This window comes from Ranitomeya variabilis, chromosome 3, assembly GCF_051348905.1.
Source record: "Ranitomeya variabilis isolate aRanVar5 chromosome 3, aRanVar5.hap1, whole genome shotgun sequence".
In the NCBI taxonomy this organism is placed as follows: Eukaryota; Metazoa; Chordata; class Amphibia; order Anura; family Dendrobatidae; genus Ranitomeya; species Ranitomeya variabilis.
The window spans coordinates 718,577,052-718,602,865 of NC_135234.1; the positions used below are offsets into that span (position 1 = coordinate 718,577,052).

The 25,814-nt window shown below is 43.0% G+C and overlaps 1 protein-coding gene across 2 annotated transcripts in view; it reads right to left on the reverse strand.

Moving 5' to 3' along the window:
- Window positions 1-25,814, reverse strand: part of RNF17 (ring finger protein 17) — a 362,040-nt gene that overhangs the window by 161,980 nt on the left and 174,246 nt on the right. For both annotated transcript variants that reach the window (XM_077298329.1, XM_077298328.1), the window contains exons 20-21: window positions 13,030-13,230; window positions 12,740-12,890 (exon numbers count right to left, since the gene is read on the reverse strand). In XM_077298329.1, the coding sequence (XP_077154444.1) occupies window positions 12,740-12,890; window positions 13,030-13,230 (352 nt within the window). The remainder of the gene's footprint in view (window positions 1-12,739; window positions 12,891-13,029; window positions 13,231-25,814) is intronic.

Sequence of the window (25,814 nt, forward strand, 5' to 3'; positions counted from 1 at the left end):
TTTTCGCTCCCCTCCTTCCCAGAGCCATAACTTTTTTATTTTTCCGTCAATTTGGCCATGTGAGGGCTTATTTTTTGCGGGACGAGTTGTACTTTTGAACGACATCATTGGTTTTACCATGTTGTGTACTAGAAAACGGGGAAAAAATTCCAAGTGCAGTGAAATTGCAAAAAAAGTGCAATCCCACACTTGTTTTTTGCTTGGCTATTTTGCTAGGTTCACTAAATGCTAAAACTGACCTGCCATTATGATTCTCCAGGTCAGTACGAGTTCATAGACACCTAACATGACTACATGACTAGGTTATTTTTCACCTAAGTGGTGAAAAAAAATTCCAAACTTTGCAAAAAAAAAAAAAAAAAAAAATTGCGCCATTTTCCGATACTCGTAGCGTCTCCATTTTTCGTGATCTGGGGTCAGGTGAGGGCTTATTTTTTGCGTGCCGAGCTGGCGTTTTTAATGATAGCATTTTGGTGCAGATACGTTCTTTTGATCGCCCGTTATTGCATTTTAATGCAATATCGCGGCGACCAAAAAAAACGTAATTCTGGCGTTTCGATTTTTTCTCATTACGCCATTTAGCGATCAGGTTAACGCATTTTTTTTATTGATAGATCGGGCGATTCTGAACGCGGCGATACCAAATATGTGTAGGTTTGATTTTTTTTTTAATTGATTTATTTTGATTGGGGCGAAAGGGGGGTGATTTAAACTTTTATATATTTTTTTTTTTTTTTCACATTTTTTTTAACTTTTTTCTTTCACTTTTGCTATGCTTCTATAGCCTCCATGGGAGGCTAGAAGCAGGCACAACCCGATCGGCTCTGCTATGTAGCAGCGATCATAAGATCGCTGCTACACAGCAGAATTGCAGGTGTGCTGTGAGCGCCGACCACAGGGTGGCACTCACAGCCACCGGCGATCAGTAACCATAGAGGTCTCAAGGACCTCTATGGTTACCTTCCTGACACATCGCCGACCCCCGATCATGTGACGGGGGTCGGCGATGCGCTCATTTCCGGCCGCCCGGCCGGATGCGGTAGTTAAATGCCGCTGTCTGCGTTTGACAGCGGCATTTAACTAGTTAATGGGCGTGGGCGGATCGCGATTCCGCTCGCGCTCATTGCGCGCACATGTCAGCTGTACAAAACAGCTGACATGTCGCGGCTTTAAGGTGGGCTCGCCGCCGGAGCCCACCTTAAAGCGGAGGTTCTGCCAGCTGACGTACTATTCCGTCAGCTGGCAGAAAGGGGTTAATTTTTTTTGGTGCGCCGAATCCGAAAATGACCTCCGTTTTGTAATACGAGATCCCGTTTCCTGACTATTTAGGTAACTATGTTAAATAACGCAATACTGCAAAATAAATGAAAACAGAGTTATAAAATTAATTTTTATTTCAAATTTTTCATGAAAATCATTTTTTAACTGAAATGAGCTCACTAACACTCACAAATAGTTTTTCTTCCCTCCTTTGAGGTTCTTCTTGGTACATTTATGCTTGTGATTAGCATCTGGAATATTTCTCTGAAGCATCCAACATAACTAATGCTCCATTTTCCCTGGTATCTTCTTTCTATCTCTTATGTCCTGGTGGAATTGTTCACCTTGCTCTTCACTCACAGCTCTCAAATTATCAGGAACGTTGTCAAGGTGGGAATGGAGGAAATGCACTTTCAAATCCATCAGGCAACCAAAAGCTTGAAATGCTTTCAGCATTCGTCTAACGATCTTTTTGTAGTCAGGATCATTTTTTATTGCCTAAAAATGTCTTTACAACCTCTTTAAATGCAAGCCACAGTTCTTTTAGAGGATCTGCCATGGTACTGACAAACTATCAGCTATAAGCCTTCTAATGTCTCGTCCGACGAACACACTTTCCTTTAATTTTGCCTCCGAGAGGCCTGGAAACTTGGTGACCAAGTGTTTCAAGCATTCCTCATCTCTTGGAAGTGATTTTGCGAATTGCTTCATCAAACCCAGTTTTATGTGGAGAGGTGGTAGAAGAACTTTATAGGGAGGTACTAAAGTTTCTCAGAGAACATTTTTTTCCACCGACTGAGCACCTCAGCTACCAACTCTTCTTTGTCCAGTGATTTTGTCGGTCTCAAATGTCCCACAAACATAGAAAACAAGGGTATTTGGTATACCCAGCTTCTTGCCCGAGCAGCATTCACAGGACCTTCAAATACCCACCCACTTGCCAACCGTGGTCTTCATATTTATGCTTACGAAGAACCAATTTAAGTTTTCATAGGTTTCCTTCAAGTGTACAGAATGACCTAATAATTGCCTTAAGACCCTGTACAGATTTCTTTTTTAAGAACTGTGGTATTTTTTAATCTTTTTTATTAATAATATATTAAAAGTTAATTTTTAAAGGGTTTTTGTTTTGACACTTGGTTCTCTCCTATTACTAAAACCCTACACTATTGCCTTTGGTTTTTGAACAAACTCATTTTCACAATGTCTGAACCATGAAAAAGACACTCATGCTAACATTAAATTCCTGCTTTTGAGCCTTGATCAGAGTGACACAGTGGCATCTTTTGGAACTTTCAAGTCTCTTACTAAATCCTTCATCTCCTCCTGGGGAAAAAAAAAAATGTTGGTCTTGTATTATCTTGAAAGTCAGAACTTAATTCGTCATCTGGTTCAGGTATGATTCCACCTTCATCGGAGCTAGGTATCTCTTCCAAGGTAGCAGGGGCCTGGTATATCTGTGCCATGGGGGATGGGACGAATTGCTGAGTGAAGATTGGGGTATGAAATGGAAGGTTTCCATTTGGAATTATACCCATTCACATTGCATGAACAAAAGAAACAGTCATCACTATGGTTCTTTTGCTCTCGCCATACCATAGGAATCCCAAAACGGAAAGCTTTTTTCTTATCCTTAACCCCTTAAGCCCCGAGGGTGGTTTGCACGTTAATGACCGGGCCAATTTTTACAATTCTGACCACTGTCCCTTTATGAGGCTATAACTCTGGAACGCTTTGACGGATCTTGGCGATTCTGACATTGTTTTCTCGTGACAAATTGTACTTCATGTTAGTGGTATTGCGTTAGTTGCGTTTATTTGTGAAAAAAATGGAAATTTGTCGAAAATTTTGAAAATTTTGCAATTTTCCAACTTTGAATTTTTATGCCCTTAAATCACAGACATATGTCACGCAAAATACTTAATAAGTAACATTGCCCACATGTCTACTTTACATCAGTACAATTTTGGAACCAAAAATTTTTTTTGTGACGGAGTTATAAGGGTTAAAAGTTGACCAGCAATTTCCCATTTTTACAACACCATTTTTTTTTTAGGGACCACATCTCATTTGAAGTCATTTTGAGGGGTCTATATGATAAAAAATACTCAAGTGTGACACCATTCTAAAAACTGCACCCCTCAAGGTGCTCAAAACCACATTCAAGAAGTTTATTAACCCTTCAGGTGTTTCACAGGAATTTTTGGAATGTTTAAATAAAAATGAACATTTAACTTTTTTTCACACAAAATTTATTTCAGCTCCAATTTGTTTTATTTTACCAAGGGTAACAGGAGAAAATGGACCCCCAAAGTTGTTGTACAAATTGTCCTGAGTACGCTGATACCCCATATGTGGGGGTAAACGACTGTTTGGGCGTATGGCAGAGCTCGGAAGGAAAGGAGCGCCATTTGACTTTTCAATGCAAAATTGACTGGAATTGAGATGGGACGCCATGTTGCGTTTGGAGAGCCCCTGATGTGCCTAAACACTGAAACCCCCTACAAGTGACACCATTTTGGAAAGTAGACCCCCTAAGGAACTTATCTTGATGTGTGGTGAGCACTTTGACCCACCAAGTGCTTCACAGAAGTTTATAATGCAGAGCCGTAAAAATAAAAAATCATATTTTTTCACAAAAATGATCTTTTTGCCCCCAATTTTTTATTTTCCCAAGGGTAAGAGAAGAAATTGGACCCCAAAAAATGTTGTGCAATTTGTCCTGAGTACGCTGATACCCCATATGTGGGTGTAAACCATTGTTTGGGCGCATGGCAGAGCTTGGAAGGGAAGGAGCGCCATTTGACTTTTCAATGCAAAATTGACTGGAATTGAGATGGGACGCCATGTTGCGTTTGGAGAGCCCCTGATGTGCCTAAACATTGAAACCCCCCACAAGTGACACCATTTTGGAAAGTAGACCCCCTAAGGAACTTATCTAGATGTGTTTTGAGAGCTTTGAACCCCCAAGTGTTTCACTACAGATTATAACGCAGAGCCGTGAAAATATATATATTTTTTTCTCAAAAATGATTTTTTAGCCCCCAGCTTTGTATTTTTACAAGGGTAACAGAATAAATTGGACCCCAAAATTTGTTTTCCAATTTGTCCTGAGTACGCTGATACCCCATATGTGGGGGGGAACCACTGTTTGGGCGCATGACAGAGCTCGGAAGGGAAGGAGCGCCATTTGGAATGCAGCCTTAAATGGATTGGTCTGCAGGCGTCACGTTGCATTTGCAGAGCCCCTGATGTACCCAAACAGTACAAACCCCCCACAAGTGACCCCATATTGGAAACTAGACCTCCCAAGGAACTTATCTAGATGTGTTGTGAGAACTTTGAACCCCCAAGTGTTTCACTACAGTTTACAACGCAGAGCCGTGAAAATAAAACATCTTTTTTTTCCCACAAAAATGGTTTTTAGCCCCCCAAATTTTTATTTTCCTAAGGATAACAAGAGAACTTGGACCCCAGAAGTTGTTGTTCAATTTGTCCCGAGTACGCTGATAACACATATGTTGGGGTAAACCCCTTTTTGGGCGCACGGGAGAGCTCGGAAGGGAAGGAGCACTGTTTTACTTTTTCAACGCAGAATTGGCTGGAATTGAGATTGGACGCCATGTCGCGCTTGGAGAGCCCCTGATGTGCCTGAACAGTGGAAACTCTCCAATTCTACCTGAAACCCTAACCCAAACACACCCCTAACCCTAATCCCAACGGTAACCCTAACCACACCCCTAGCCCTGACACACCCATAATTCTAATCCCAACCCTAATCCAACCCGTAAATGTAATCCAAACCCTAACCCTAACTTTAGCCCCAACCCTAACTTTAGCCCCAACCCTAGCCCTAACCCTAAACGTGACTGAAATACGTGGCACTGAAATACGTGGCACTGAAATACGTGGCACTGAAATACGTGGCACTGAAGGCACTGAAACACGTGGCACTGAAATACGTGATACGTGGCACTGAAATACGTGGCACTGAAACACGTGGCACTGAAACACGTGCAACTGAAATACGTGGTACTAAAATATGTGGCACTGAAATACGTGATATGTGGCACTTAAATACGTGGCACTGAAACACGTGGCACTGAAATACGTGTTACGTGGCACTGAAATACGTGGTACTAAAATATGTGGCACTGAAATACGTGATACGTGGCACTTAAATACGTGGCACTGAAACACGTGGCACTTAAATACGTGGCACTTAAATACGTGGCACTTAAATACGTGGCACTTAAATACGTGGCACTTAAATACGTGGCACTATGACTGTCAGAAAATGTTCATTAAACGGTTAGGGGTGAGGTTAGGGGTAGAGTTAGGGTTTGGATCCCTTTATCACCTTGATGGTGGTGGGTGGCTTTTCAGTGTGTTTTCTGTTTTTCTTCGATAAAAACGCATGCGTTTTTAACGCAAACAAACGCATGTGCTTAAAAACGCAAGAAAATACTGCAGGTTGTATTTCTGAAAATGAACGCATGCAGAAAAAAAACGCATGCGTTTGAAAACGCGACCAAACGCGTACAAAAAACGCATGCGTTTTCAATGTTAAATATAGGGAAAAAACGCATGCTTTTTTTTGTGCAAAAAACGCTGCAGACAAAACCGCAAGTGTGAAACCAGCAACGCTTTTTATAGCAAAAAAGTTTTTGCGTCTCCACATTTTGAGACCTATAATTTTCCACATTTTGCTCCACAGAGTCATGTGAGGTCTTGTTTTTTGCGGGACGAGTTGACGTTTTTATTGGTAACATTTTCGGACACGTGACCGTTTTTGATCACTTTTTATTCCGATTTTTGTGAGGCAGAATGACCAAAAACCTGCTATTCATGAATTTCTTTTGGGAGAGGCGTTTATACCGTTCCGCGTTTGGTAAAATGGATAAAGCAGTTTTATTCTTCGGGTCAGTACGATTACAGCGATACCTCATTTATATCATTTTTTATGTTTTGGCGCTTTTATACGATAAAAACTATTTTATAGAAAAAATAATTATTTTGGTATCGCTTTATTCTGAGGACTATACCTTTTTTATTTTTTTGCTGATGATGCTGTATGGCGGCTTGTTTTTTGCGGGACAAGATGACGTTTTCAGCGGCACCATGGATATTTATATCAGTCTTTTTGATCGCGTGTTATTCCACTTTTTGTTAGGCGGTATGGTAATAAAGCGTTTTTTGCCTCGTTTTTTTTTTTCCTTCTTACGGTGTTTACTGAAGGGGTTAACTAGTGGGGCAGTTTTATAGGTCGGGTCGTTACGGACGCGGCGATACTAAATATGTGTACTTTTATTGTGTTTTTTTTATTTAGATAAAGAAATGTATTTATGGGAATAATATATATTTTTTTATTATTATTTATTTAGGAATTTTTTTTATTTTTTTTTTTACACATGTGGAAATTTTTTTTTTTTACTTTTTTACTTTGTCCCAGGGGGGGGACATCACAGATCGATGATCTGATAGTGTGCACAGCACTCTGTCAGATCACCGATCTGCCTCACAGCACTGCAGGCTTACCAGCGCCTGCTCTGAGCAGACACTCGGTAAGCCACCTCCTTCCCTGCAGGACCCGGATGCCGCGGCCATCTTGGATCCGGGACCTGCAGCCAGGAAGGAGGTAGGAGACCCTCGCAGCAACGCGATCACATCGCGTTGCTCCGGGGGTCTCAGGGAAGCCCGCAGGGAGCCCCCTCCCTGCGCCATGCTTCCCTATACCGCCGGTACACTGCGATCATGTTTGATCGCGGTGTGCCGGGGGTTAATGTGCCGGGGGCGGTCCGTGACCGCTCCTGGCACATAGTGCCGGATGTCAGCTGCGATAGGCAGCTGACACCCGGCCGCGATCGGCCGCGCTCCCCCCGTGAGCGCGGCCGATCGCGTATGACGTACTATCCCGTCACCGGGAATTAAGTCCCAGGTCACCTTGACGGGATAGTACGTCATACGGGATTAAGGGGTTAAACCAATTTCGGAGATCCTCAACACAGTTTGCACACTTGATGAGGCGCCCAAACTATCTTGATCTCCAAGTTTTAGACCGAAGTATGCGAAGTGTACTTTTTTCACAAAGTCTGTAGTATTCATCTGTTGATTCAACACTGTATATTCACCACAAAAGATACTAACGGTCACGTGAATTAATACACTTCCCCAAAGCCATAACGCTAATTTGGGGAAACACTGTTGATGAATGAAGGTTTCTTGAAGGCATAAGGACCTTTCATTATGGCATTAACCACCTGACTGCCAATAGCCAATCACGCATTACCTATTGATGTAAATGGGGAAAGAAAATAAGCTGCCCGAGTTTGCAGAAAAACCTATAGGTTTATGGCAAGTCCTGACGTTTAGGATTTTTATAATATATTGTTTTCATTATCAAAACACCAAAATACATGGAAATTATATGAAAATAATCAGACAGCTTTTTAGTCACAGATCTGTGTAATCTCTTAGGGACACATATAATTTTAACCTTAATGACCAAGCCCCATTTCTCAAATCTGACCAGTGTCACTTTCTGTGGTAATAACTCTGGAATTCTTTTATATATCCCAGTGATTCTGACACTGATTTTTTTGATGACACATTTTACTTTTTAATGTTCGTAATATATTTAGGTTAATAGGCTCTTAGGGGTTTTTAGTGTGAAAATAAATGCAATTTTATTATAACTTAGAAAAATGAGAGTTAAAGAGAACCTGACACATTGCTGACCCATCTGTGGGCAGCATGTATAAGGCGCTACCTGTAAGTACACAGCCAGGTATGTTTGACTGTGACAACGCACGCTGCTGCGTTTCAGAGAAAAGCATACGTTAAGTGCTAGTGGGATAGGCACCTGTCCAACTAGTGTGCCATGCGGCTCAGTCCTCGGTGGCATTTAGATGTTTTTTCTGAAATGTTGCAGTGACAAGCATACCTGGCTGTGTTCATACAGACAGCTCCTAATACATGCTGTCCATGGATTGAGCAGCATGCACCAGCGGAGAGAGGGACCTATATATAGAAAAAACCCCAGAAGAGATTCCAATTAAAAAAAAAAAAAAACTGAACCCCTCAAATTATTCTAAACTGCTGTTAGGAAATGTGTTAACCCTTCAAGTACTACAAAGCAATCATGACAACGTGAATTGTAAAAAAAAAAAAAAACATTTTTAACCCCTTCCCGACATGTGACGGAATAGTACGTCACATGTCGGGACCCCCGCTTTGATGTGCGCTCCGGCGGTGAGCGCACATCAAAGTCACGACATGTCAGCTGTTTTTTACAGCTGACATGTGCGCGCAATAGCGGCGGGTGAAATCGCGATCACCCGCTGCTATTAACTAGTTAAATGCCGCTGTCAAACGCAGACAGCGGCATTTAACTACCGCATCCGGCCGTGCGGCCGGATATGAGCGCATCGCCGACCCCTGTCACATGATCGGGGGTCGGCGATGCTCCTCCATTGTAACCATAGAGGTCCTGGAGACCTCTATGGTTACTGATCGCCGGTGGCTGTGAGCGCCCCCCTGTGGTCGGCGCTCACAGCACACCTGCATTTTAGCTACATAACAGCGATCTGATGATCGCTGTTATGTAGCAGAGCCGATCGGGCTGTGCCTGCTTCTAGCCTCCCATGGAGGCTATAGAAGCATGGCAAAAGTAAAAAAAAAAAGGTTTTAAAAATGTGAAAAAAATAAAAAAAATATAAAAGTTTAAATCACCCCCCTTTCGCCCCAATCAAAATAAATCAATAAAAAAAACCCCCAACCTACACATATTTGGTATCGCCGCGTTCAGAATCGCCCGATCTATCAATAAAAAAAAGCATTAACCTGATCGCTTAAGGGCTAATGAGAAAAAAATTCAAAACGCCAGATTTACGTGTTTTTGGTCGCCACGACATTGCATTAAAATGCAATAACGGGCGATCAAAAGAACGTATCTACACCAAAATGCTATCATTAAAAACGCCAGCTCGGCACGCAAAAAATAAGCCCTCACCTGACCCCAGATCACGAAAAATGGAGACGCTACGAGTATCGGAAAATGGCGCAATTTTGTTTTGTTTTGTTTTTTGCAAAGTTTGGAAATTTTTTTCACCACTTAGGTGAAAAATAACCTAGTCATGTTAGGTGTCTATGAACTCGTAGTGACCTGGAGAATCATAATGGCAGGTCAGTTTTAGCATTTAGTGAACCTAGCAAAATAGGCAAGCAAAAAACAAGCGTGGGATTGCACTTTTTTTGCAATTTCACTGCACTTGGAATTTTTTCCCCGTTTTCTAGTACACGACATGCTAAAACCAATGATGTCGTTCAAAAGTACAACTCGTCCCGCAAAAAATAAGCCCTCACATGGCCAAATTGACGGAAAAATAAAAAAGTTATGGCTCTGGGAAGGAGGGGAGCGAAAAACGAAAACGGAAAACGGAAAAAGCTCCGGGGGTGAAGGGGTTAAACCAAAATATTGCTTTATATTTTCATAAGAGGTAATAGCAGAAAATGGACCCTAAAATGTATTATGCAATTCTTCCCGAGAATGGCAATATCCCATATGAGGTGAACTGCTGTTTGTACACATGGCCGGGCTCGGAAGGGAAGAAGCGCTATTTGGTATTTAGAACGTAAATTTGGCTGAAATAGATTTTAGGCACCATATCTCATGTGCAGAGACCCCGAGGTACCAAAACAGCAGAAACCCCAACAACTGCCCTCATTTTGGAAACAAAAACCAAATGATGAATTCATTTAAGGATGTGTTAAGCATTTCGAACCCATAGGTGCTTCACAAAAAAAGTTGTAATATTTAGGTGTGATGATGAAAAATTAACTTTTTCCGCTAAAATGTTGACCGCATAATTTGTTTTGCAATTTCTCCCGAAAGTCACAATATCCCATATGTGGTCAAAAACTGCTGCTTCGATACATGGCAGGGCTTGGAAGGGAGAGAGCGCAATTTGATTTTTGGAGCATAAATTTGTCAGGAATAGACTCAATGCCATGTCGCATTTGAAGAGCACCCCTGACATGCCAAAATAGCAGAAACCCCCTTATAAGTAAACTCATTTTGGAACATAGGCCCCAAAAGGAATTCATCTCTTATATTGAGAATTTTTAACCCACAGGTGATTCATGAAACTTTATACCATTTAGATGTGAAAACTAAAAAATTATATATTTTTTTGCCCAAACAGTATTATAGTAGAAAAAAAGTTATTTTCCACTAGGGGTAATAGAAATTGGATCCCATAAATTGTCATGCAATTTCTCCCGAACACAGTTATATCCCACATGGGGTCAAAAACGTATGTTTTCGGCATATGGCAAAACTCGGAAAGCAAAGAGGGCCATTTAATTTTTGGAACCCAAATTTGGACATAATGTTGCATTTACAGAGCCCCTGAGGTGCCCAAATGGAAGAAACACCAACAAGTGACCTATCTTGGGAAACTAAACTACATCAGGAATTCATGTATTGTTATAGTGAATATTTAAAAGCATAAACAACATCACAGAAATGTAAAAGATTGGCTGTGAAAGCGAAAAATGCTTTTTTCCGCTTAAAATTTTACTTCAGCCTCAAAATTTTAATTCACAAGAAGGGGAATATGAGAAAACGGACAATTTGTTATGCAGTTTTTACAGATCGTGACAATACCCACTAAGTGGTTGTACTGAGCACACGGCAGGGATCGGATAGGGAGGAGCGCAACTTGTCTTTTAGAATGTAGATTCTGTCTGAGTAGATTGTGGGCGTCATTAGCAGAGTCCTGGAGGTGTCAGGTCAGGAGAAACCCCCACAAGTGACCCCATATTGGAAACTTCACTGTTTAACCCCTTCATGACCGTGGGATTTTTCATTTTTCCGTGTTCGTTTTTCACTCCCCTCCTTCCCAGAGCCATAACTTTTTTATTTTTCCGTCAATTTGGCCATGTGAGGGCTTATTTTTTGCGGGACAAGTTGAACTTTTGAACGACATCATTGGTTTTACCATGTCGTGTACTAGAAAACGGGAAAAAAATTCCAAGTGCGGTGAAATTGCAAAAAAAAGTGCAATCCCACACTTGTTTTTTGCTTGGCTTTTTTGCTAGGTTCACTAAATGCTAAACCTGCCATTATGATTCTCCAGGTCACTACGAGTTCATAGACACCTAACATGACTAGGTTATTTTTTACCTAAGTGGTGAAAAAAAAATCCAAACTTTGCTTAAAAAAAAATAAAAATAAAAAAAAATTGCGCCATATTTCGATACTCGTAGCGTCTCCATTTTTCATGATCTGGGGTCGGTTGAGGGCTTATTTTTTGCGTGCCGAGCTGGCGTTTTTAATGATTCAAATTCGGTGCAGATACGTTCTTTTGATCGCCCGTTATTGCATTTTAATGCAATGTCGCGGCGACCAAAAAAAACGCAATTCTGGCGTTTCGATTTTTTTCTCGTTACGCCCTTTAGCGATCAGGTTAATGCTTTTTTTTTATTGATAGATCGGGCGATTCTGAACGTGGCGATGCCAAATATTTGTAGATTTGATTTTTTTTTTTTATTTACATTTTTTTTGATTGGGGCGAAAGGGGGGTGATTTAAACTTTTATATTTTTTTATTTTTTTCACATTTTTTTTAACTTTTTTTTTTTTTAAACTTTTGCCATGCTTCAATAGCCTCCATGGGAGGCTAGAAGCAGGCACAGCACGATCGCCTCTGCTACATAGCAGCGATCTGCTGTTCGCTGCTATGTAGCAGAAATGCAGGTGTGCTGTGAGCGCCGACCACAGGGTGGCGCTCACAGCTACCGGCGATCAGTAACCATAGAGGTCTCAAGGACCTCTATGGTTACCATTCTGAAGCATCGCCAACCTCCGATCATGTGACGGGGGTCGGCGATGACGTCATTTCCGGCCGGGCGGCCAGATGCGGTAGTTAAATGCCGCTGTCTGCGTTTGACAGCGGCATTTAACTAGTTAATAGCGGCGAGTGAATCGCGATTTCACCCGCCGCTATTGCGGGCACATGTCAGCTGTTCAAAACAGCTGACATGTCCCGGCTTTGATGCGGGCTCACCGCGGAGCCCTGCATCAAAGCAGGGGAGCTGACATCGGACGTACTATACCGTCCGATGTCAGTAAGGGGTTTTGGAATTCATCTATAGCGGGTACAGTGAGCATTTTGAACCATTTGTGCTCTAATACGATGCATAAAATGAAGGGACGCTGCAGGAACAGAGACCAAATAGTACAAAGTGAATCCATCTGCCTCATTGTGAGTGGTTCTTCCAGGGGTTTTGACTGAATCACGTCTTTTGGGAATTTACATGGAAACCACGATTTAAAGGGGTTTTCCCACAAACAAAAGTTCATTTTAAATCAATAGATCTTGAAATAATAGTTTCACAATTACATGTGTTTAAATAAAATGTTCCTGTGCTGAGATAATCTTAAAAGTGGAGATTGAACAACCCACAAATATTCTTACCTGGACCAGATTGTCTGACATTATATGTTTAACCTTCCCACGCATCCACTTTTTATCAGACTCAATGTGAACTGCAACTTGCATATCAACCTGCCATTCCACGGCTTCTGGTTTTGAGTTCTCATATTTGTCATACAGGCTTGCTTGCAACCTGGAAAACCCCCAAAACAAGGAAAAAACAGTGTCAAATATTATACATACAATCACTGTTACTATACATTTGGGTTTTTTTTTTATTTTATTTTTTATATAGACATCAGACTAATGCCACTGTTTCCCTTGTGGACTACCTCTTGAGAATGTTCTCTGTGGTCAACCACTGCACATAGATTTCATTGGGAGAAACAACGTGACTGATGAACACATCAAGCTGTTTCCGCTCAAACAGAGAGGTGGTGTCCATGTATTCTTCCACAGAGTCCGATGACAGGTCTAATACCGGATCCCATACGTCCTTCAGTGGCAAAGTATGGTCACCACAATCTGATGTACTAAATGGAAGAGAAAAAGAAAATGGCTTATATTTCCTCCAGGTACATTAGTGGAAAGACTACAATCAGGATTTAACAGCTGCTGACATTGGACCTGCTAAAAAGCAGAAATCTTGAATATTGCATACCCAACATATACAAATTCAGTAGGTGCCTATAACATGTTAATAGAGTTGGACCTAAAAATCTAACCCAGTGGCTACCCCTAAAAATAGCTCATCCTTGGACATCGGTCCATCAAGACCACCCGTTCTTTACTAGTTCTACATTCTCTATTACTAGATTTTGTTTGCCTACACAGCTATTTGTTATAGGAAACGCATCCTTTAACCCCTTCATGACCCAGCCTATTTTGGCCTTAATGACCTTGCCATTTTTTGCAATTCTGACCAGTGTCCCTTTATGAGGTAATAACTCAGGAACGCTTCAACGGATCCTTGCGGTTCTGAGATTGTTTTTTCGTGACATATTGGGCTTCATGTTAGTGGTAAATTTAGGTCGATAATTTCTGAGTTTATTTGTGAAAAAAATGGAAATTTGGCGAAAATTTTGAAAATTTTGCAATTTTCACATTTTGAATTTTTATTCTGTTAAACCAGAGAGTTATGTGACACAAAATAGTTAACAAATAACATTTCCCACATGTCTACTTTACATGAGCACAATTTTGGAAACAAATTTTTTTTTTGCTAGGAAGTTATAAGGGTTAAAATTTGACCAGTGATTTCTCATTTTTACAACAAAATTTACAATACCATTTTTTTTAGGGACCACCTCACATTTTGAAGTCAGTTTGAGGGTTCTATATGGCTGAAAATACCCAAAAGTGACACCATTCTAAAAACTGCACCCCTCAAGGTGCTCAAAACCACATTCAAGAAGTTTATTAACCCTTCAGGTGTTTCACAGCAGCAGAAGCAACAAGGAGGGGAAAAATTAACATTTAACTTCTTAGTCACAAAAATGATCTTTTCGCAACAATTTTTTTATTTTCCCAAGGGTAAAAGGAGAAACTGGACCACGAATGTTGTTGTCCAATTTGTCCTGAGTACGCTGATACCTCATATGTGGGGGTAAACCACTGTTTGGTCGCACGGCAGGGCTCGGAAGGGAAGGAGCGCCATTTGACTTTTTGAATGATAAATTGGCTCCAATCTTTAGCGGACACCATGTCGCGTTTGGAGAGCCCCCGTGTGCCTAAACATTGGAGCTCCCCCACAAGTGACCCCATTTTGGAAACTAGACCCCCCAAGGAACTTATCTAGAAGCATAGTGAGCACTTTAAACCCCCAGGTGCTTCACAAATTAATCCGTAAAAATGAAAAAGTACTTTTTTTTCACACAAATTTTCTTTTAGCCTTAATTTTTTCATTTTCACATGGGCAACAGGATAAAATGGATCCTAAAATTTGTTGGGCAATTTCTCCTGAGTACGCCGATACCTCATATGTGGGGGTAAACCACTGTTTGGGTGCACGGCAAGGCTTGGAAGGGAAGGCGCGCCATTTGACTTTTTGAATGGAAAATTAGCTCCAATCGTTAGTGGACACCATGTTCAGGTCGGAGAGCCCCTGTGTGCCTAAACATTGGAGCTCCTCTACAAGTGACCCCATTTTGGAAACTAAACCTCCCAAGGAACTAATCTAGATGTGTGGTGAGCACTTTGAACCCTCAAGTGCTTCACAGAAGTTTATAACGCAGAGCCATGAAAATAAAAAATTATTTTTCTTTCCTCAAAAATGATTTTTTAACCCACAATTTTTTATTTTCCCAAGGGTAACAGGAGAAACTGGACCCCAAAAGTTGTTGTCCAGTTTCTCCTGAGTACGCTGATGCCCCATATGTGGGGGTAAACCACTGTTTGGGCACATGGCGGGGCTCGGAAGGGAAGTAGTGACATTTGGAATGCAGACTTTGATGGAATGGTCTGCGGGAATCATGTTACGTTTGCAGAGCCCCTGATGTGCCTAAACAGTAGAAACCCCCCACAAGTGACCCCATTTTGGAAACTAGACCCCCCAAGGAACTTATCTAGATGTGTGGTGAGCACGTTCAACCCCCAAGTGCTTCACAGAAGTTTACAACGCAGAGCCGTGAAAATAAAAAATCATTTTTCTTTCCTCAAAAAAGATGTTTTAGCAAGCAATTTTTTATTTTCACAAGGGTAACAGGAGAAATTGGACCCCAATATTTGTTGCCCAGTTTGTTGTGAGTACGCTGATACCTCATATGTGCGGGTAAACCACTGTTTGGGCGCACGTCAGGGCTCGGAAGGGAAGTAGTGACATTTGAAATGCAGACTTTGATGGAATGGTCTGCGGGCGTCACGTTGCATTTGCAGAGCCCCTGATGTGCCTAAACAGTAGAAACACCCCACAAGTGACCCCATTTTAGAAACTAGACCCCAAAAGGATCTTATCTAGATGTGTGGTGAGCACTTTCAACCCCCAAGTGTTTCACATAAGTTTATAACGTAGAGCCGTGAAAATAAAAAATAATTGTTCTTTCCTCAAAATTATGTTTTAGCAAGTAATTTTTTATTTTTGCAAGGGTAACAGGAGAAATTGGACCCCAATAGTTGTTGCCCAGTTTGTCCTGAGTACGCTGGTATCCCATATGTGGGGGTAAACCACTGTTTGGGCGCACGTCGGGGCTTGGAAGGGAGGGCGCACCATTTGACTTTTTGAACGCAAGATTGGCTGGAATCAATGGTGGCGCCATGTTGCGTTTGGAGACCCCTGATGTGCCTAAACAGTGGAAACCCCTCAATTCTAACTTCAACACTAACCCCAACACACCCCTAACCCTAATCCCAACTGTAGCCATAACCCTAATCACAACCCTAACCCCAACACACCCCTAACCACAACCCTAACCCCAACACACCCGTAACCCTAAATCCAACCCTAATCCTAACCCTAATCCCAACCCTACCCACAACTGTAACCCCAACACAACCCTAACCCTATCCTTAACCCTAACCACAAGCCTAATCTTAACCCTATTTCCAACCCTAGCCCTAATTCCAACCCTAAGGGTACCGTCTCACATAACGATTTACCAACGATCACGACCAGCGATACGACCTGGCCGTGATCGTTGGAAAGTCATTGTGTGGTCGCTGGGGAGCTGTCACACAGACCGCTCTCCAGCGACCAACGATGCCAAGGTCCCGGGTAACCAGGGTAAACATCGGGTTACTAAGCGCAGGGCCGCGCTTAGTAACCCGATGTTTACCGTGGTTACCAGCGTAAAAGTAAAAAAAAAAAAAAACGTACATACTCACATTTCGGTGTCCTTCAGGTCCCTTGCCGTCTGCTTCCCGCTCTGACTGAGTGCCGCCGTACAGTGAGAGCAGAGCGCAGCGGTGACGTCACTGCTGTGCTGTGCTCTCACTTTCCGGCCGGCAGACAGTCAGAGCGGGAAGCAGACGGCAAGGGACCTGAAGGACACCGAAATGTGAGTATGTACGTTTTTTTTTTTTTACTTTTACGCTGGTAACCACGGTAAACATCGGGTTACTAAGCGCGGCCCTGCGCTTACTAACCCGATGTTTACCCTGGTTACAAGTGAACGCATCGCTGGATAGCGGTCACACACAACGATCCAGCGATGACAGCGGGAGATCCAGCGACGAAAGAAAGTTCCAAACGATCTGCTACGACGTACGATTCTCAGCAGGGTCCCTGATCGCTGCTGCGTGTCAGACACAGCGATATCGTATGGATATCGCTGGAACGTCACGGATCGTACCGTCGTAGCGATCAAAGTGCCACTGTGAGACGGTACCCTAACTCTAATTCCAACCCTAAGGCTATGTGCCCACTTTGCGGATTCGTGTGAGATTTTTCCGCACCATTTTTTAAAAATCCGCAGGTAAAAGGCACTGCGTTTTACCTACGGATTTACAGCGGATTTCCAGTGTTTTTTGTGCGGATTTCACCTGCGGATTCCTATTGAGGAAGAGGTGTAAAACGCTGCGGAATCCGCACAAAATTGACATGCTGCGGAAAATACACAGCGTTTCCGCACGGTATTTTCCGCACCATGGGCACAGCGGATTTGGTTTTCCATAGGTGTACATGGTACTGTAAACCTGATGGAAAACTGCTACGAATTCGCAGCGGCCAATCCGCTGCGGATCCGCTGCGGATCCGCGGCCAATCCGCTGCGGATCCGCGGCAATCCGCTGCGGATTCGCAGCCAAATCCGCACTGTGTGCACATGCCCTAACCCTACCCCTAACCCTACCCCTAATTCTAACCCTAATTCTAACCCTAGTTCTAACCCTAACCCTAGCAGAAAAAAAATATATATATATTTTATTTATTTTTATTATTGTCCCTATGGGGGTGATAAAGGGGGGTCATTTACTATTTTTTTTATTTTGATCACTGTGATAGGCTATATCGCAGTGATCAAAATACATCTGAAACGAATCTGCCAGCTGGCAGATTCGGCGGGCGCAGTGCGCATGCGCCCGCCATATTGGAAGATGGCGGCGCCCATGGAGAAGCCGGACGGACACCGGGAGGCCCGGAAAGTATGTAGGGGGGTGATCGGATCACGGGGGGGGGGGGACCGGAGCACAGGGAGGGGGCACCGGAGCACGGGGGGAGCGGACAGGAGGACGGAGGAGCGGACAGGACGACTTAGGGGGGCGGACCACGTAACGGAGCACTGGGGGGGCGATCGGTGGGGTGGGGTGGGGGCAGATTAGGTTTTCCAGCCATGGCCGATGATATTGCAGCATCGGCCATGGCTGGATTGTAATATTTCACCGTTTTTTTGGGTGAAATATTACAAATCGCTCTGATTGGCAGTTTCACTTTCAACAGCCAATCAGAGCGATCGTAGCCACGAGGGGGTGAAGCCCCCCCCCCTGGGCTGAAGCACCACTCCCCCTGTTCCTGGAGATCGGGTGAAATTGGAGTTAACCCTTTCACCCGATCTGCAGGAGCGCGATCTTTCCATGACGCATACGCTGCGTCACAGGTCGGATTGGCACCGACTTTCATGACGCAGCGTATGCGTCAAAGGTCGGGAAGGGGTTAATAAATGCTGATATAGTGTCGGTTATAACTACCTCCTGTGGTCGGGCATTTAACAGTCTGACTGCTCTAACAGAAAAAGAAAAAATAAACCTTTCCTAGTTAGCTGTTGGAATCGCCTTTCTTCCACCCGTACTGTGTGGCCCCTGGTCCTTAGAATGGTTTTTGGAAGGAACAAGTTGTTAGCCAGTCCTTTGTATTGACCACATGTGTATTTATAAATGAGATCTCCTCTGATGAATCTTTTTTCTAAGCTAAGAAAGCCCAACTTTTCTAACCTTATAGGAGAGGCCTTCATCCCTACAAATAATCAACTTGCCAGACTTAGGACTGACGCAAGTATCTTTTCGAAAAATGTAGAGCCCAAAACCAGATCCCATATTTTATATATAGCCTTAAAAGTGATTTATAGAGCGGTAATAATGCATTGGGATCACAGGATTCTACATATTTTTTATATAATAAAATCCTATTACTTTTGCAGCTGCTGATTGACATTGAGTACACTCAGCTTACTTGTAATCAGAATACCAAAGTCCTTCTCCTCTTCTGTAGTCCCATGGAATTACAAAAGATCAGCCACATGTTGCTAGTACCTGACATTTACTAAATACTCCTTTAGGCTTTAAACCCTTTGCGACATGCGCGGTACTAGTATGGGGCATGTTGCATCTCCCCCTTTGATGTGGACTCCGGGGGTGAGTCCACATCAAAGTCAGGACATGTCAGCTGTTTTGAACATGTGCCCGCAATAGGCGTGGGTGGAATCGCGATCCGCCTGCGCCTTTTAACTAATTAAATGCTGCTGTCAAACTGAGAGCAGCATTTAACGCGCGTTTCCGGCCATCGGGCTGGGAATAAGTACACCGCAGACCTCAGTCATGTGATCGGGGGGTCAGTGGTGCGTCGGCATGACAACCAGAGGTCTCCTTGAGACCTCTATGGTTGTTGATGCCAGATTGCTATGAGCGCCCTATATATATTTATTCTTAACCCCTTTACCCCCAAGGGTGGTTTGCACGTTAATGACCAGGCCAAGTTTTACAATTCTGACCACTGTCCCTTTATGAGGTTATAACTCTGGAACGCTTCAACAGATCCTGATGATTCTGAGAATGTTTTCTCGTGACATATTGTACTTCATGATTGTGGTAAAATTTCTTTGATATTACCTGCGTTTATTTGTGGAAAAAAAACCCAGAAATTTGGCAAAAAATTTGAAAGTGAATTTGAATTTTCCAACTTTGAATTTTTATGCCCTTACAAATCACAGAGATATGTCACACAAAATACTTAATAAGTAACATTTCCCACATGTCTACTTTACATCAGCACAATTTTGGAACCAAAATTTTTTTTTGTTAGGGAGTTAAGGGTTAAAAGTTGACCAGCAATTTCTCATTTTTACAACACCATTTTTTTTTGGGGACCACATCTCATTTGAAGTCATTTTGAGGGGTCTATATGATAGAAAATACCCAAGTGTGACACCATTCTAAAAACTGCACCCCTCAAGGTGCTCAAAACCATATTCAAGAAGTTTATTAACCCTTCTGGTGCTTCACAGGAATTTTTGGAATGTTTAAATAAAAATGAACATTTAACTTTTTTTCACAAAAAATTTACTTCAGCTCCAATTTGTTTTATTTTACCAAGGGTAACAGGAGAAAATGGACCCCAAAAGCTGTTGTACAATTTGTCCTGAGTACGCCGATACCCCATATGTGGGGGTAAACCACTGTTTGTGCGCATGACAGAGCTCGGAAGCGAAGGAGCGCCATTTGACTTTTCAATGCAAAATTGACTGGAATTGAGATGGGACGCCATGTTGCGTTTGGGGAGCCCCTGATGTGCCTAAACATTGACACCTCCCGCAAGTGACACCATTTTGGAAAGTAGACCCCCTAAGGAACTTATCTAGAGGTGTGGTGAGCACTTTGACCCACCAAGTGCTTCACAGAAGTTTATAATGCAGAACCGTAAAAATAAAAAATCATATTTTTTCACAAAAATTATCTTTTCACCCCCAATTTTATATTTTCCCAAGGGTAAGAGAAGAAATTGGACCCCAAAAGTTGTTGTACAATTTGTCCTGAGTACGCCGATACCCCATATGTGGGGGTAAACCACTGTTTGGGCGCATGACAGAGCTCGGAAGCGAAGGAGCGCCATTTGACTTTTCAATGCAAAATTGACTGGAATTGAGATGGGACGCCATGTTGCGTTTGGGGAGCCCCTGATGTGCCTAAACATTGAAACCCCCCACAAGTGACACCATTTTGGAAAGTAGACCCCCTAAGGAACTTATCTAGAGGTGTGGTGAGCACTTTGACCCACCAAGTGCTTCACAGAAGTTTATAATGCAGAACCGTAAAAATAAAAAAAATCATATTTTTTCACAAAAATTATTTTTCGCCCCCAATTTTTTATTTTCCCAAGGGTAAGAGAAGAAATTGGACCCCAAAGGTTGTTGTACAATTTGTCCTGAGTACGCTGATACCCCATATGTGGGGGTAAACCACTGTTTGGGCGCATGGGAGACCTCGGAAGGGAAGGAGCGCCGTTTGACTTTTCAATGCAAAATTGACAGGAATTGAGATGGGACGTCATGTTGCGTTTGGAGAGCCCCTGATGTGCGTAAACATTGAAACCCCCCACAAGTGACACCATTTTGGAACGTAGACCCCCTAAGGAACTTATCTAGATGTGTTTTGAGCGCTTTGACCCACCAAGGGCTTCACAGAAGTTAATAATGCAGAGCCGTAAAAATAAAACAAAAATTTTTTCCCACAAAAATTATTTTTCTAGCCCCCAGTTTTGTATTTTCCCGAGGGTAGCAGGAGAAATTGGACCCCAAAATTTGTTGTCCAATTTGTCCTGAGTGCGCTGATACCCCATATGTGGGGGGGAACCACCGTTTGGACGCATGGAACGGCTCGGAAGTGAAGGAGCGCCATTTGGAATGCAGACTTAGATGGAATGGTCTGCAGGCGTCACATTGCGTTTGCAGAGCCCCTAATGTACCTAAACAGTAGAAACCCCCCACAAGTGACACCATGTTGGAAAGTAGACCCCCTAAGGAACTTATCTAGATGTGTGGTGAGTGCTTTGACCCACCAAGGGCTTCACAGAAGTTTATAATGCAGAGCCGTAAAAATAAAACAAAAATTTTTTCCCACAAAAATTATTTTTCAGCCCCCAGTTTTGTATTTTCCCGAGGGTAACAGGAGAAATTGGACCCCAAAAGTTGTTGTCCAATTTGTCCTGAGTGCGCTGATACCCCATATGTGGGGGGAACCACCGTTTGGATGCATGGGAGGGCTCGGAAGGGAAGGAGCGCCATTTGGAATGCAGACTTAGATGGAATGGTCTGCAGGCGTCACATTGCGTTTGCAGAGCCCCTAATGTACCTAAACAGTAGAAGCCCCGCACAAGTGACCCCATTTTGGAAACTAGACCCCCCAAGGAACTTATCTAGATGTGTTGTAAGAACTTTGAACCCCCAAGTGTTTCACTACAGTTTATAACGCAGAGCCGTGAAAATAAAAAATCTTTTTTTTTCCCACAAAAATTATTTTTTAGCCCCCAGTTTTGTATTTTCCCAGGGGTAACAGGAGAAATTGGACCCGAAAGGTTGTTGTCCTATCTGTCCTGAGTACGCTGATACCCCATATATTGGGGTAAACCCCTGTTTGGGCACACGGGAGAGCTCGGAAGGGAAGGAGCACTGTTTTACTTTTTCAACGCAGAATTGGCTGGAATTGAGATCGGACGCCATGTCGCGTTTGGAGAGCCCCTGATGTGCCGAAACAGTGGAAACCCCCCAATTATAACTGAAACCCTAATCCAAACACACCCCTAACCCTAATCCCAACAGTAACCCTAACTACACCTCTAACCCTGACACACCCCTAACCCTAATCCCAACCCTATTCCCAACCGTAAATGTAATCTAAACCCTAACCGTAACTTTAGCCCCAACCCTAACCCTAGCCCCAACCCTAACTGTAGCCTTAACCCTAGCCCCAACCCTAGCCCTAACCCTAATGGGAAAATGGAAATAAATACTTTTTTTTTATTTTTCCCTAACTAAGGGGGTGATGAAGGGGGGTTTGATTTACTTTTATAGCGAGTTTTTTAGCGGATTTTTATGATTGGCAGCCGTCACACACTGAAAGACGCTTTTTATTGCAAAAAAATATTTTTTGCGTTACCACATTTTGAGAGCTATAAATTTTCCATATTTTGGTCCACAGAGTCATGTGAGGTCTTGTTTTTTGCGGGACGAGTTGACGTTTTTATTGGTAACTTTTTGGGCACGTCACATTTTTTGATCGCTTTTTATTCCGATTTTTGTGAGGCAGAATGACCAAAAACCAGCTATTCATGAATTTCTTTTGGGAGAGGCGTTTATACTGTTCCGCGTTTGGTAAAATTGATAAAGCAGTTTTATTCTTCGGGTCAGTACGATTACAGCGATACCTCATTTATATTATTTTTTTGTTTTGGCGCTTTTATACGATAAAAACTATTTTATGGAAAAAATAATTATTTTTGCATCGCTTTATTCTCAGGACTGTAACTTTTTTATTTTTTTGCTGATCATGCTGTATGGCGGCTCGTTATTTGCGGGACAAGATGACGCTTTCAGCAGTACCATGGTTATTTATATCTGTCTTTTTGATCGCGTGTTATTCCACTTTTTGTTCGGCGGTATGATAATAAAGCGTTGTTTTTTGCCTCGTTTTTTTTTTTTTTCATTACGGTGTTTACTGAAGGGGTTAACTAGTGGGCCAGTTTTATAGGTCGGGTCGTTACGGACGCGGCGATACTAAATATGTGTACTTTTATTGTTTTTTTTTTTATTATTTAGATAAAGAAATGCATTTATGGGAATAATATATATATTTTTTTTCATTATTTTGGAATATTTTTTTTTATTTTTTTTTTTTACACATTTGGAAAAATTTTTAACTTTTTTACTTTGCCCCAGGGGGGGACAATACAGATCGGTGATCTGCCAGTTTGCATAGCACTCTGACAGATCACCGATCTGAGAGAAGTGCAGGCTGCTTCACAGTGCCTGCTCTGAGCAGGCTTCTGTGAAGCCACCTCCCTCCCTGCAGGACCCGGATCCGCGGCCATCTTGGATCCGGGTCTGGAGCAGGCAGGGAGGGAGGTAAGACCCTCGCAGCAACGCGATCACATCGCGTTGCTGCGGGGGGCTCAGGGAAGCCCGCAGGGAGCCCCCTCCCTGCGCGACGCTTCCCTGCACCGCCGGCACATCGCGATCATGTTTGATCGCGGTGTGCCGGGGGTTAATGTGCCGGGAGCGGTCCGTGACCGCTCCTGGCACATAGTGCCGGATGTCAGCTGCGATAGGCAGCTGACACCCGGCCGCGCTCCCCCCGTGAGCGCCGCCGATCGCGCTGGACGTACTATCCCGTCGGTGGTCATACGGGCCCACCCCACCTCGACGGGATAGTACGTCCGATGTCAGAAAGGGGTTAATAAATCAATGTAATGTAGCATAACATGCTGCTATAACCAAGTTTTAAATGCATGTGAAACAGATTTTGTGTGTTATATGTGTTTAAAGAAGAAACTGGGGGCTGACATCTTGGTTTCACAGCAATTCACGACACTAACAGTGTCATTTTACAGCACCCCATGGACATAGGAGCTAATAGACCGGCGCTGACCCTATCTTAAACATTGGAGAGGCGTTAGCAGTGAGCTGGGCACGCCTCTGTGGGCTGCACAACTCACTGCTGTAGGTGTGACTAGCAGCCATTTTATTATAGCCCAGTGCTCTCTGCCCAGCTCCACTTAGGCTAGGTTCACATTGCGTTAGGGCAATCCGTTTAGGGGCCGCGTTCAGGGGTCGCGTTAACGTCCCCGCTCTCGCAGATCCCCGATCTGCGAGAGCGGGGAACGGACCTCGGGCGCGCCGCGGACGCTGCAAGCAGCGTCCGAGGCGCGTCACAGAAGAACGGCACATCACTAGCGCGAGCCGAAAATGGCACGCGCTAGTGATGCGCTGCAGGCGAAATTTACATTGCTGTCAATGGGTGCGCTAACGGACCCGTTGCACGGCGTTAATTGCGACATTTTCGCCGTGCAACGCTGTCCGTTAGCGATCACCCACTAACGCAATGTGAACCTAGCCTTACTCTCTATCACAGGAGCTCCATTCACTCCATTAAGCTGCATTCACAGCCTGCAGAGGGAGGTGACACCTGACACCTCTCTCAGCCATACAATGTATCTCTCCCCTCCCTCCACAATGCCTGGCCATTCGCTGCAGACCTGGAGCTCCTTCTTATTACTGAGGGATGAGTCACAGACAGCTCTGCACAGACAATGCTGCTCCATACATAAGCACCACAGAAACTAACTGTGCTTCTGATGCACTAACTGCTGGTGATAGCAGATCACAGGGCAGTCACACACAAAATGGCGCTGCCCTGTGATGCTGCTCTTCATTCTGCCCCAGGGATATTAGACCACCCAAAAGGGGAGGGAAATGGTGATGTCAGCAGTTACTGCCCAGATTTTCCAGCTAACAGTAAAGCTGGTAAGTCTCACTATAGCTGCTTGAGGTCTAAAACTGAAAATGCTCCCCCTAGTGAATATATATATTTGTAAGAAAATATATAATATTTTTCATATAGAAATGTTTGCAAACAGTGCAAACATTGCATTAGTACATTTTATTTACTATTTTAAGCTTAATTTCACAAAAAAACAAACTACAAGAAAACTGGTGGCACCTTCCCTTTAATAGTGGGATTAAGTAATGTTGTTCTATCCCTACTTTTTGCATCTTGATAAGCCCTTTTCAGGATTGTGAATGGGTACCCTCTGTCTTGGAAGTTTTTTTTTCAACTCTTTAGCATGGGATTCAAAGGTTGCATCGTCCGAGCAATTTCTCCGGATCCTAAGGTATTGCCCCTTAGGAATCCCTTTCTTTATGTGCCCCGGATGATGGCTACTCCAATGAAGGAGAGCGTTAGTAGCTGTAGGCTTCTTATAGTTCGATGTAACTAGATTACCATTAGCTCCCTTAGTGATGGATATATCCAAAAAGGGTAGAGAGGAGAAATCAATTGCAGATGTAAAGAAAAGTCCTATATCGTTATGATTGAGTTTATCCAGAAAACTCTCAAAATCACATATAGAACTGGTCCAGACCAAAAAAACGTCATCTATGTAACGTGTCCAGATCTCAGAGACACGGTACATAGAGAAATCACCATTTTCAGGCTCGTCTTTCCACACAAAAGCATATGAAAAACAAATTTTTGTACAAAAGGAAAATCAAAATAGACATGTGACAATAAATTCCCCTTAAAAGTCTTGAATCTTTATTAATATACCTTGTGAAAATACCACTTCCCAGTGTAGAACAGAAAAAAGGATATTATTTTAAAAAATGGACTCAAAAAACTACTAGGTGCACCTTACCTAATAATTAGCCCTTCACTCTCCTGCTATCCCTGCCTAGCAGTGGAGGTTGGCACCCTGATAGTT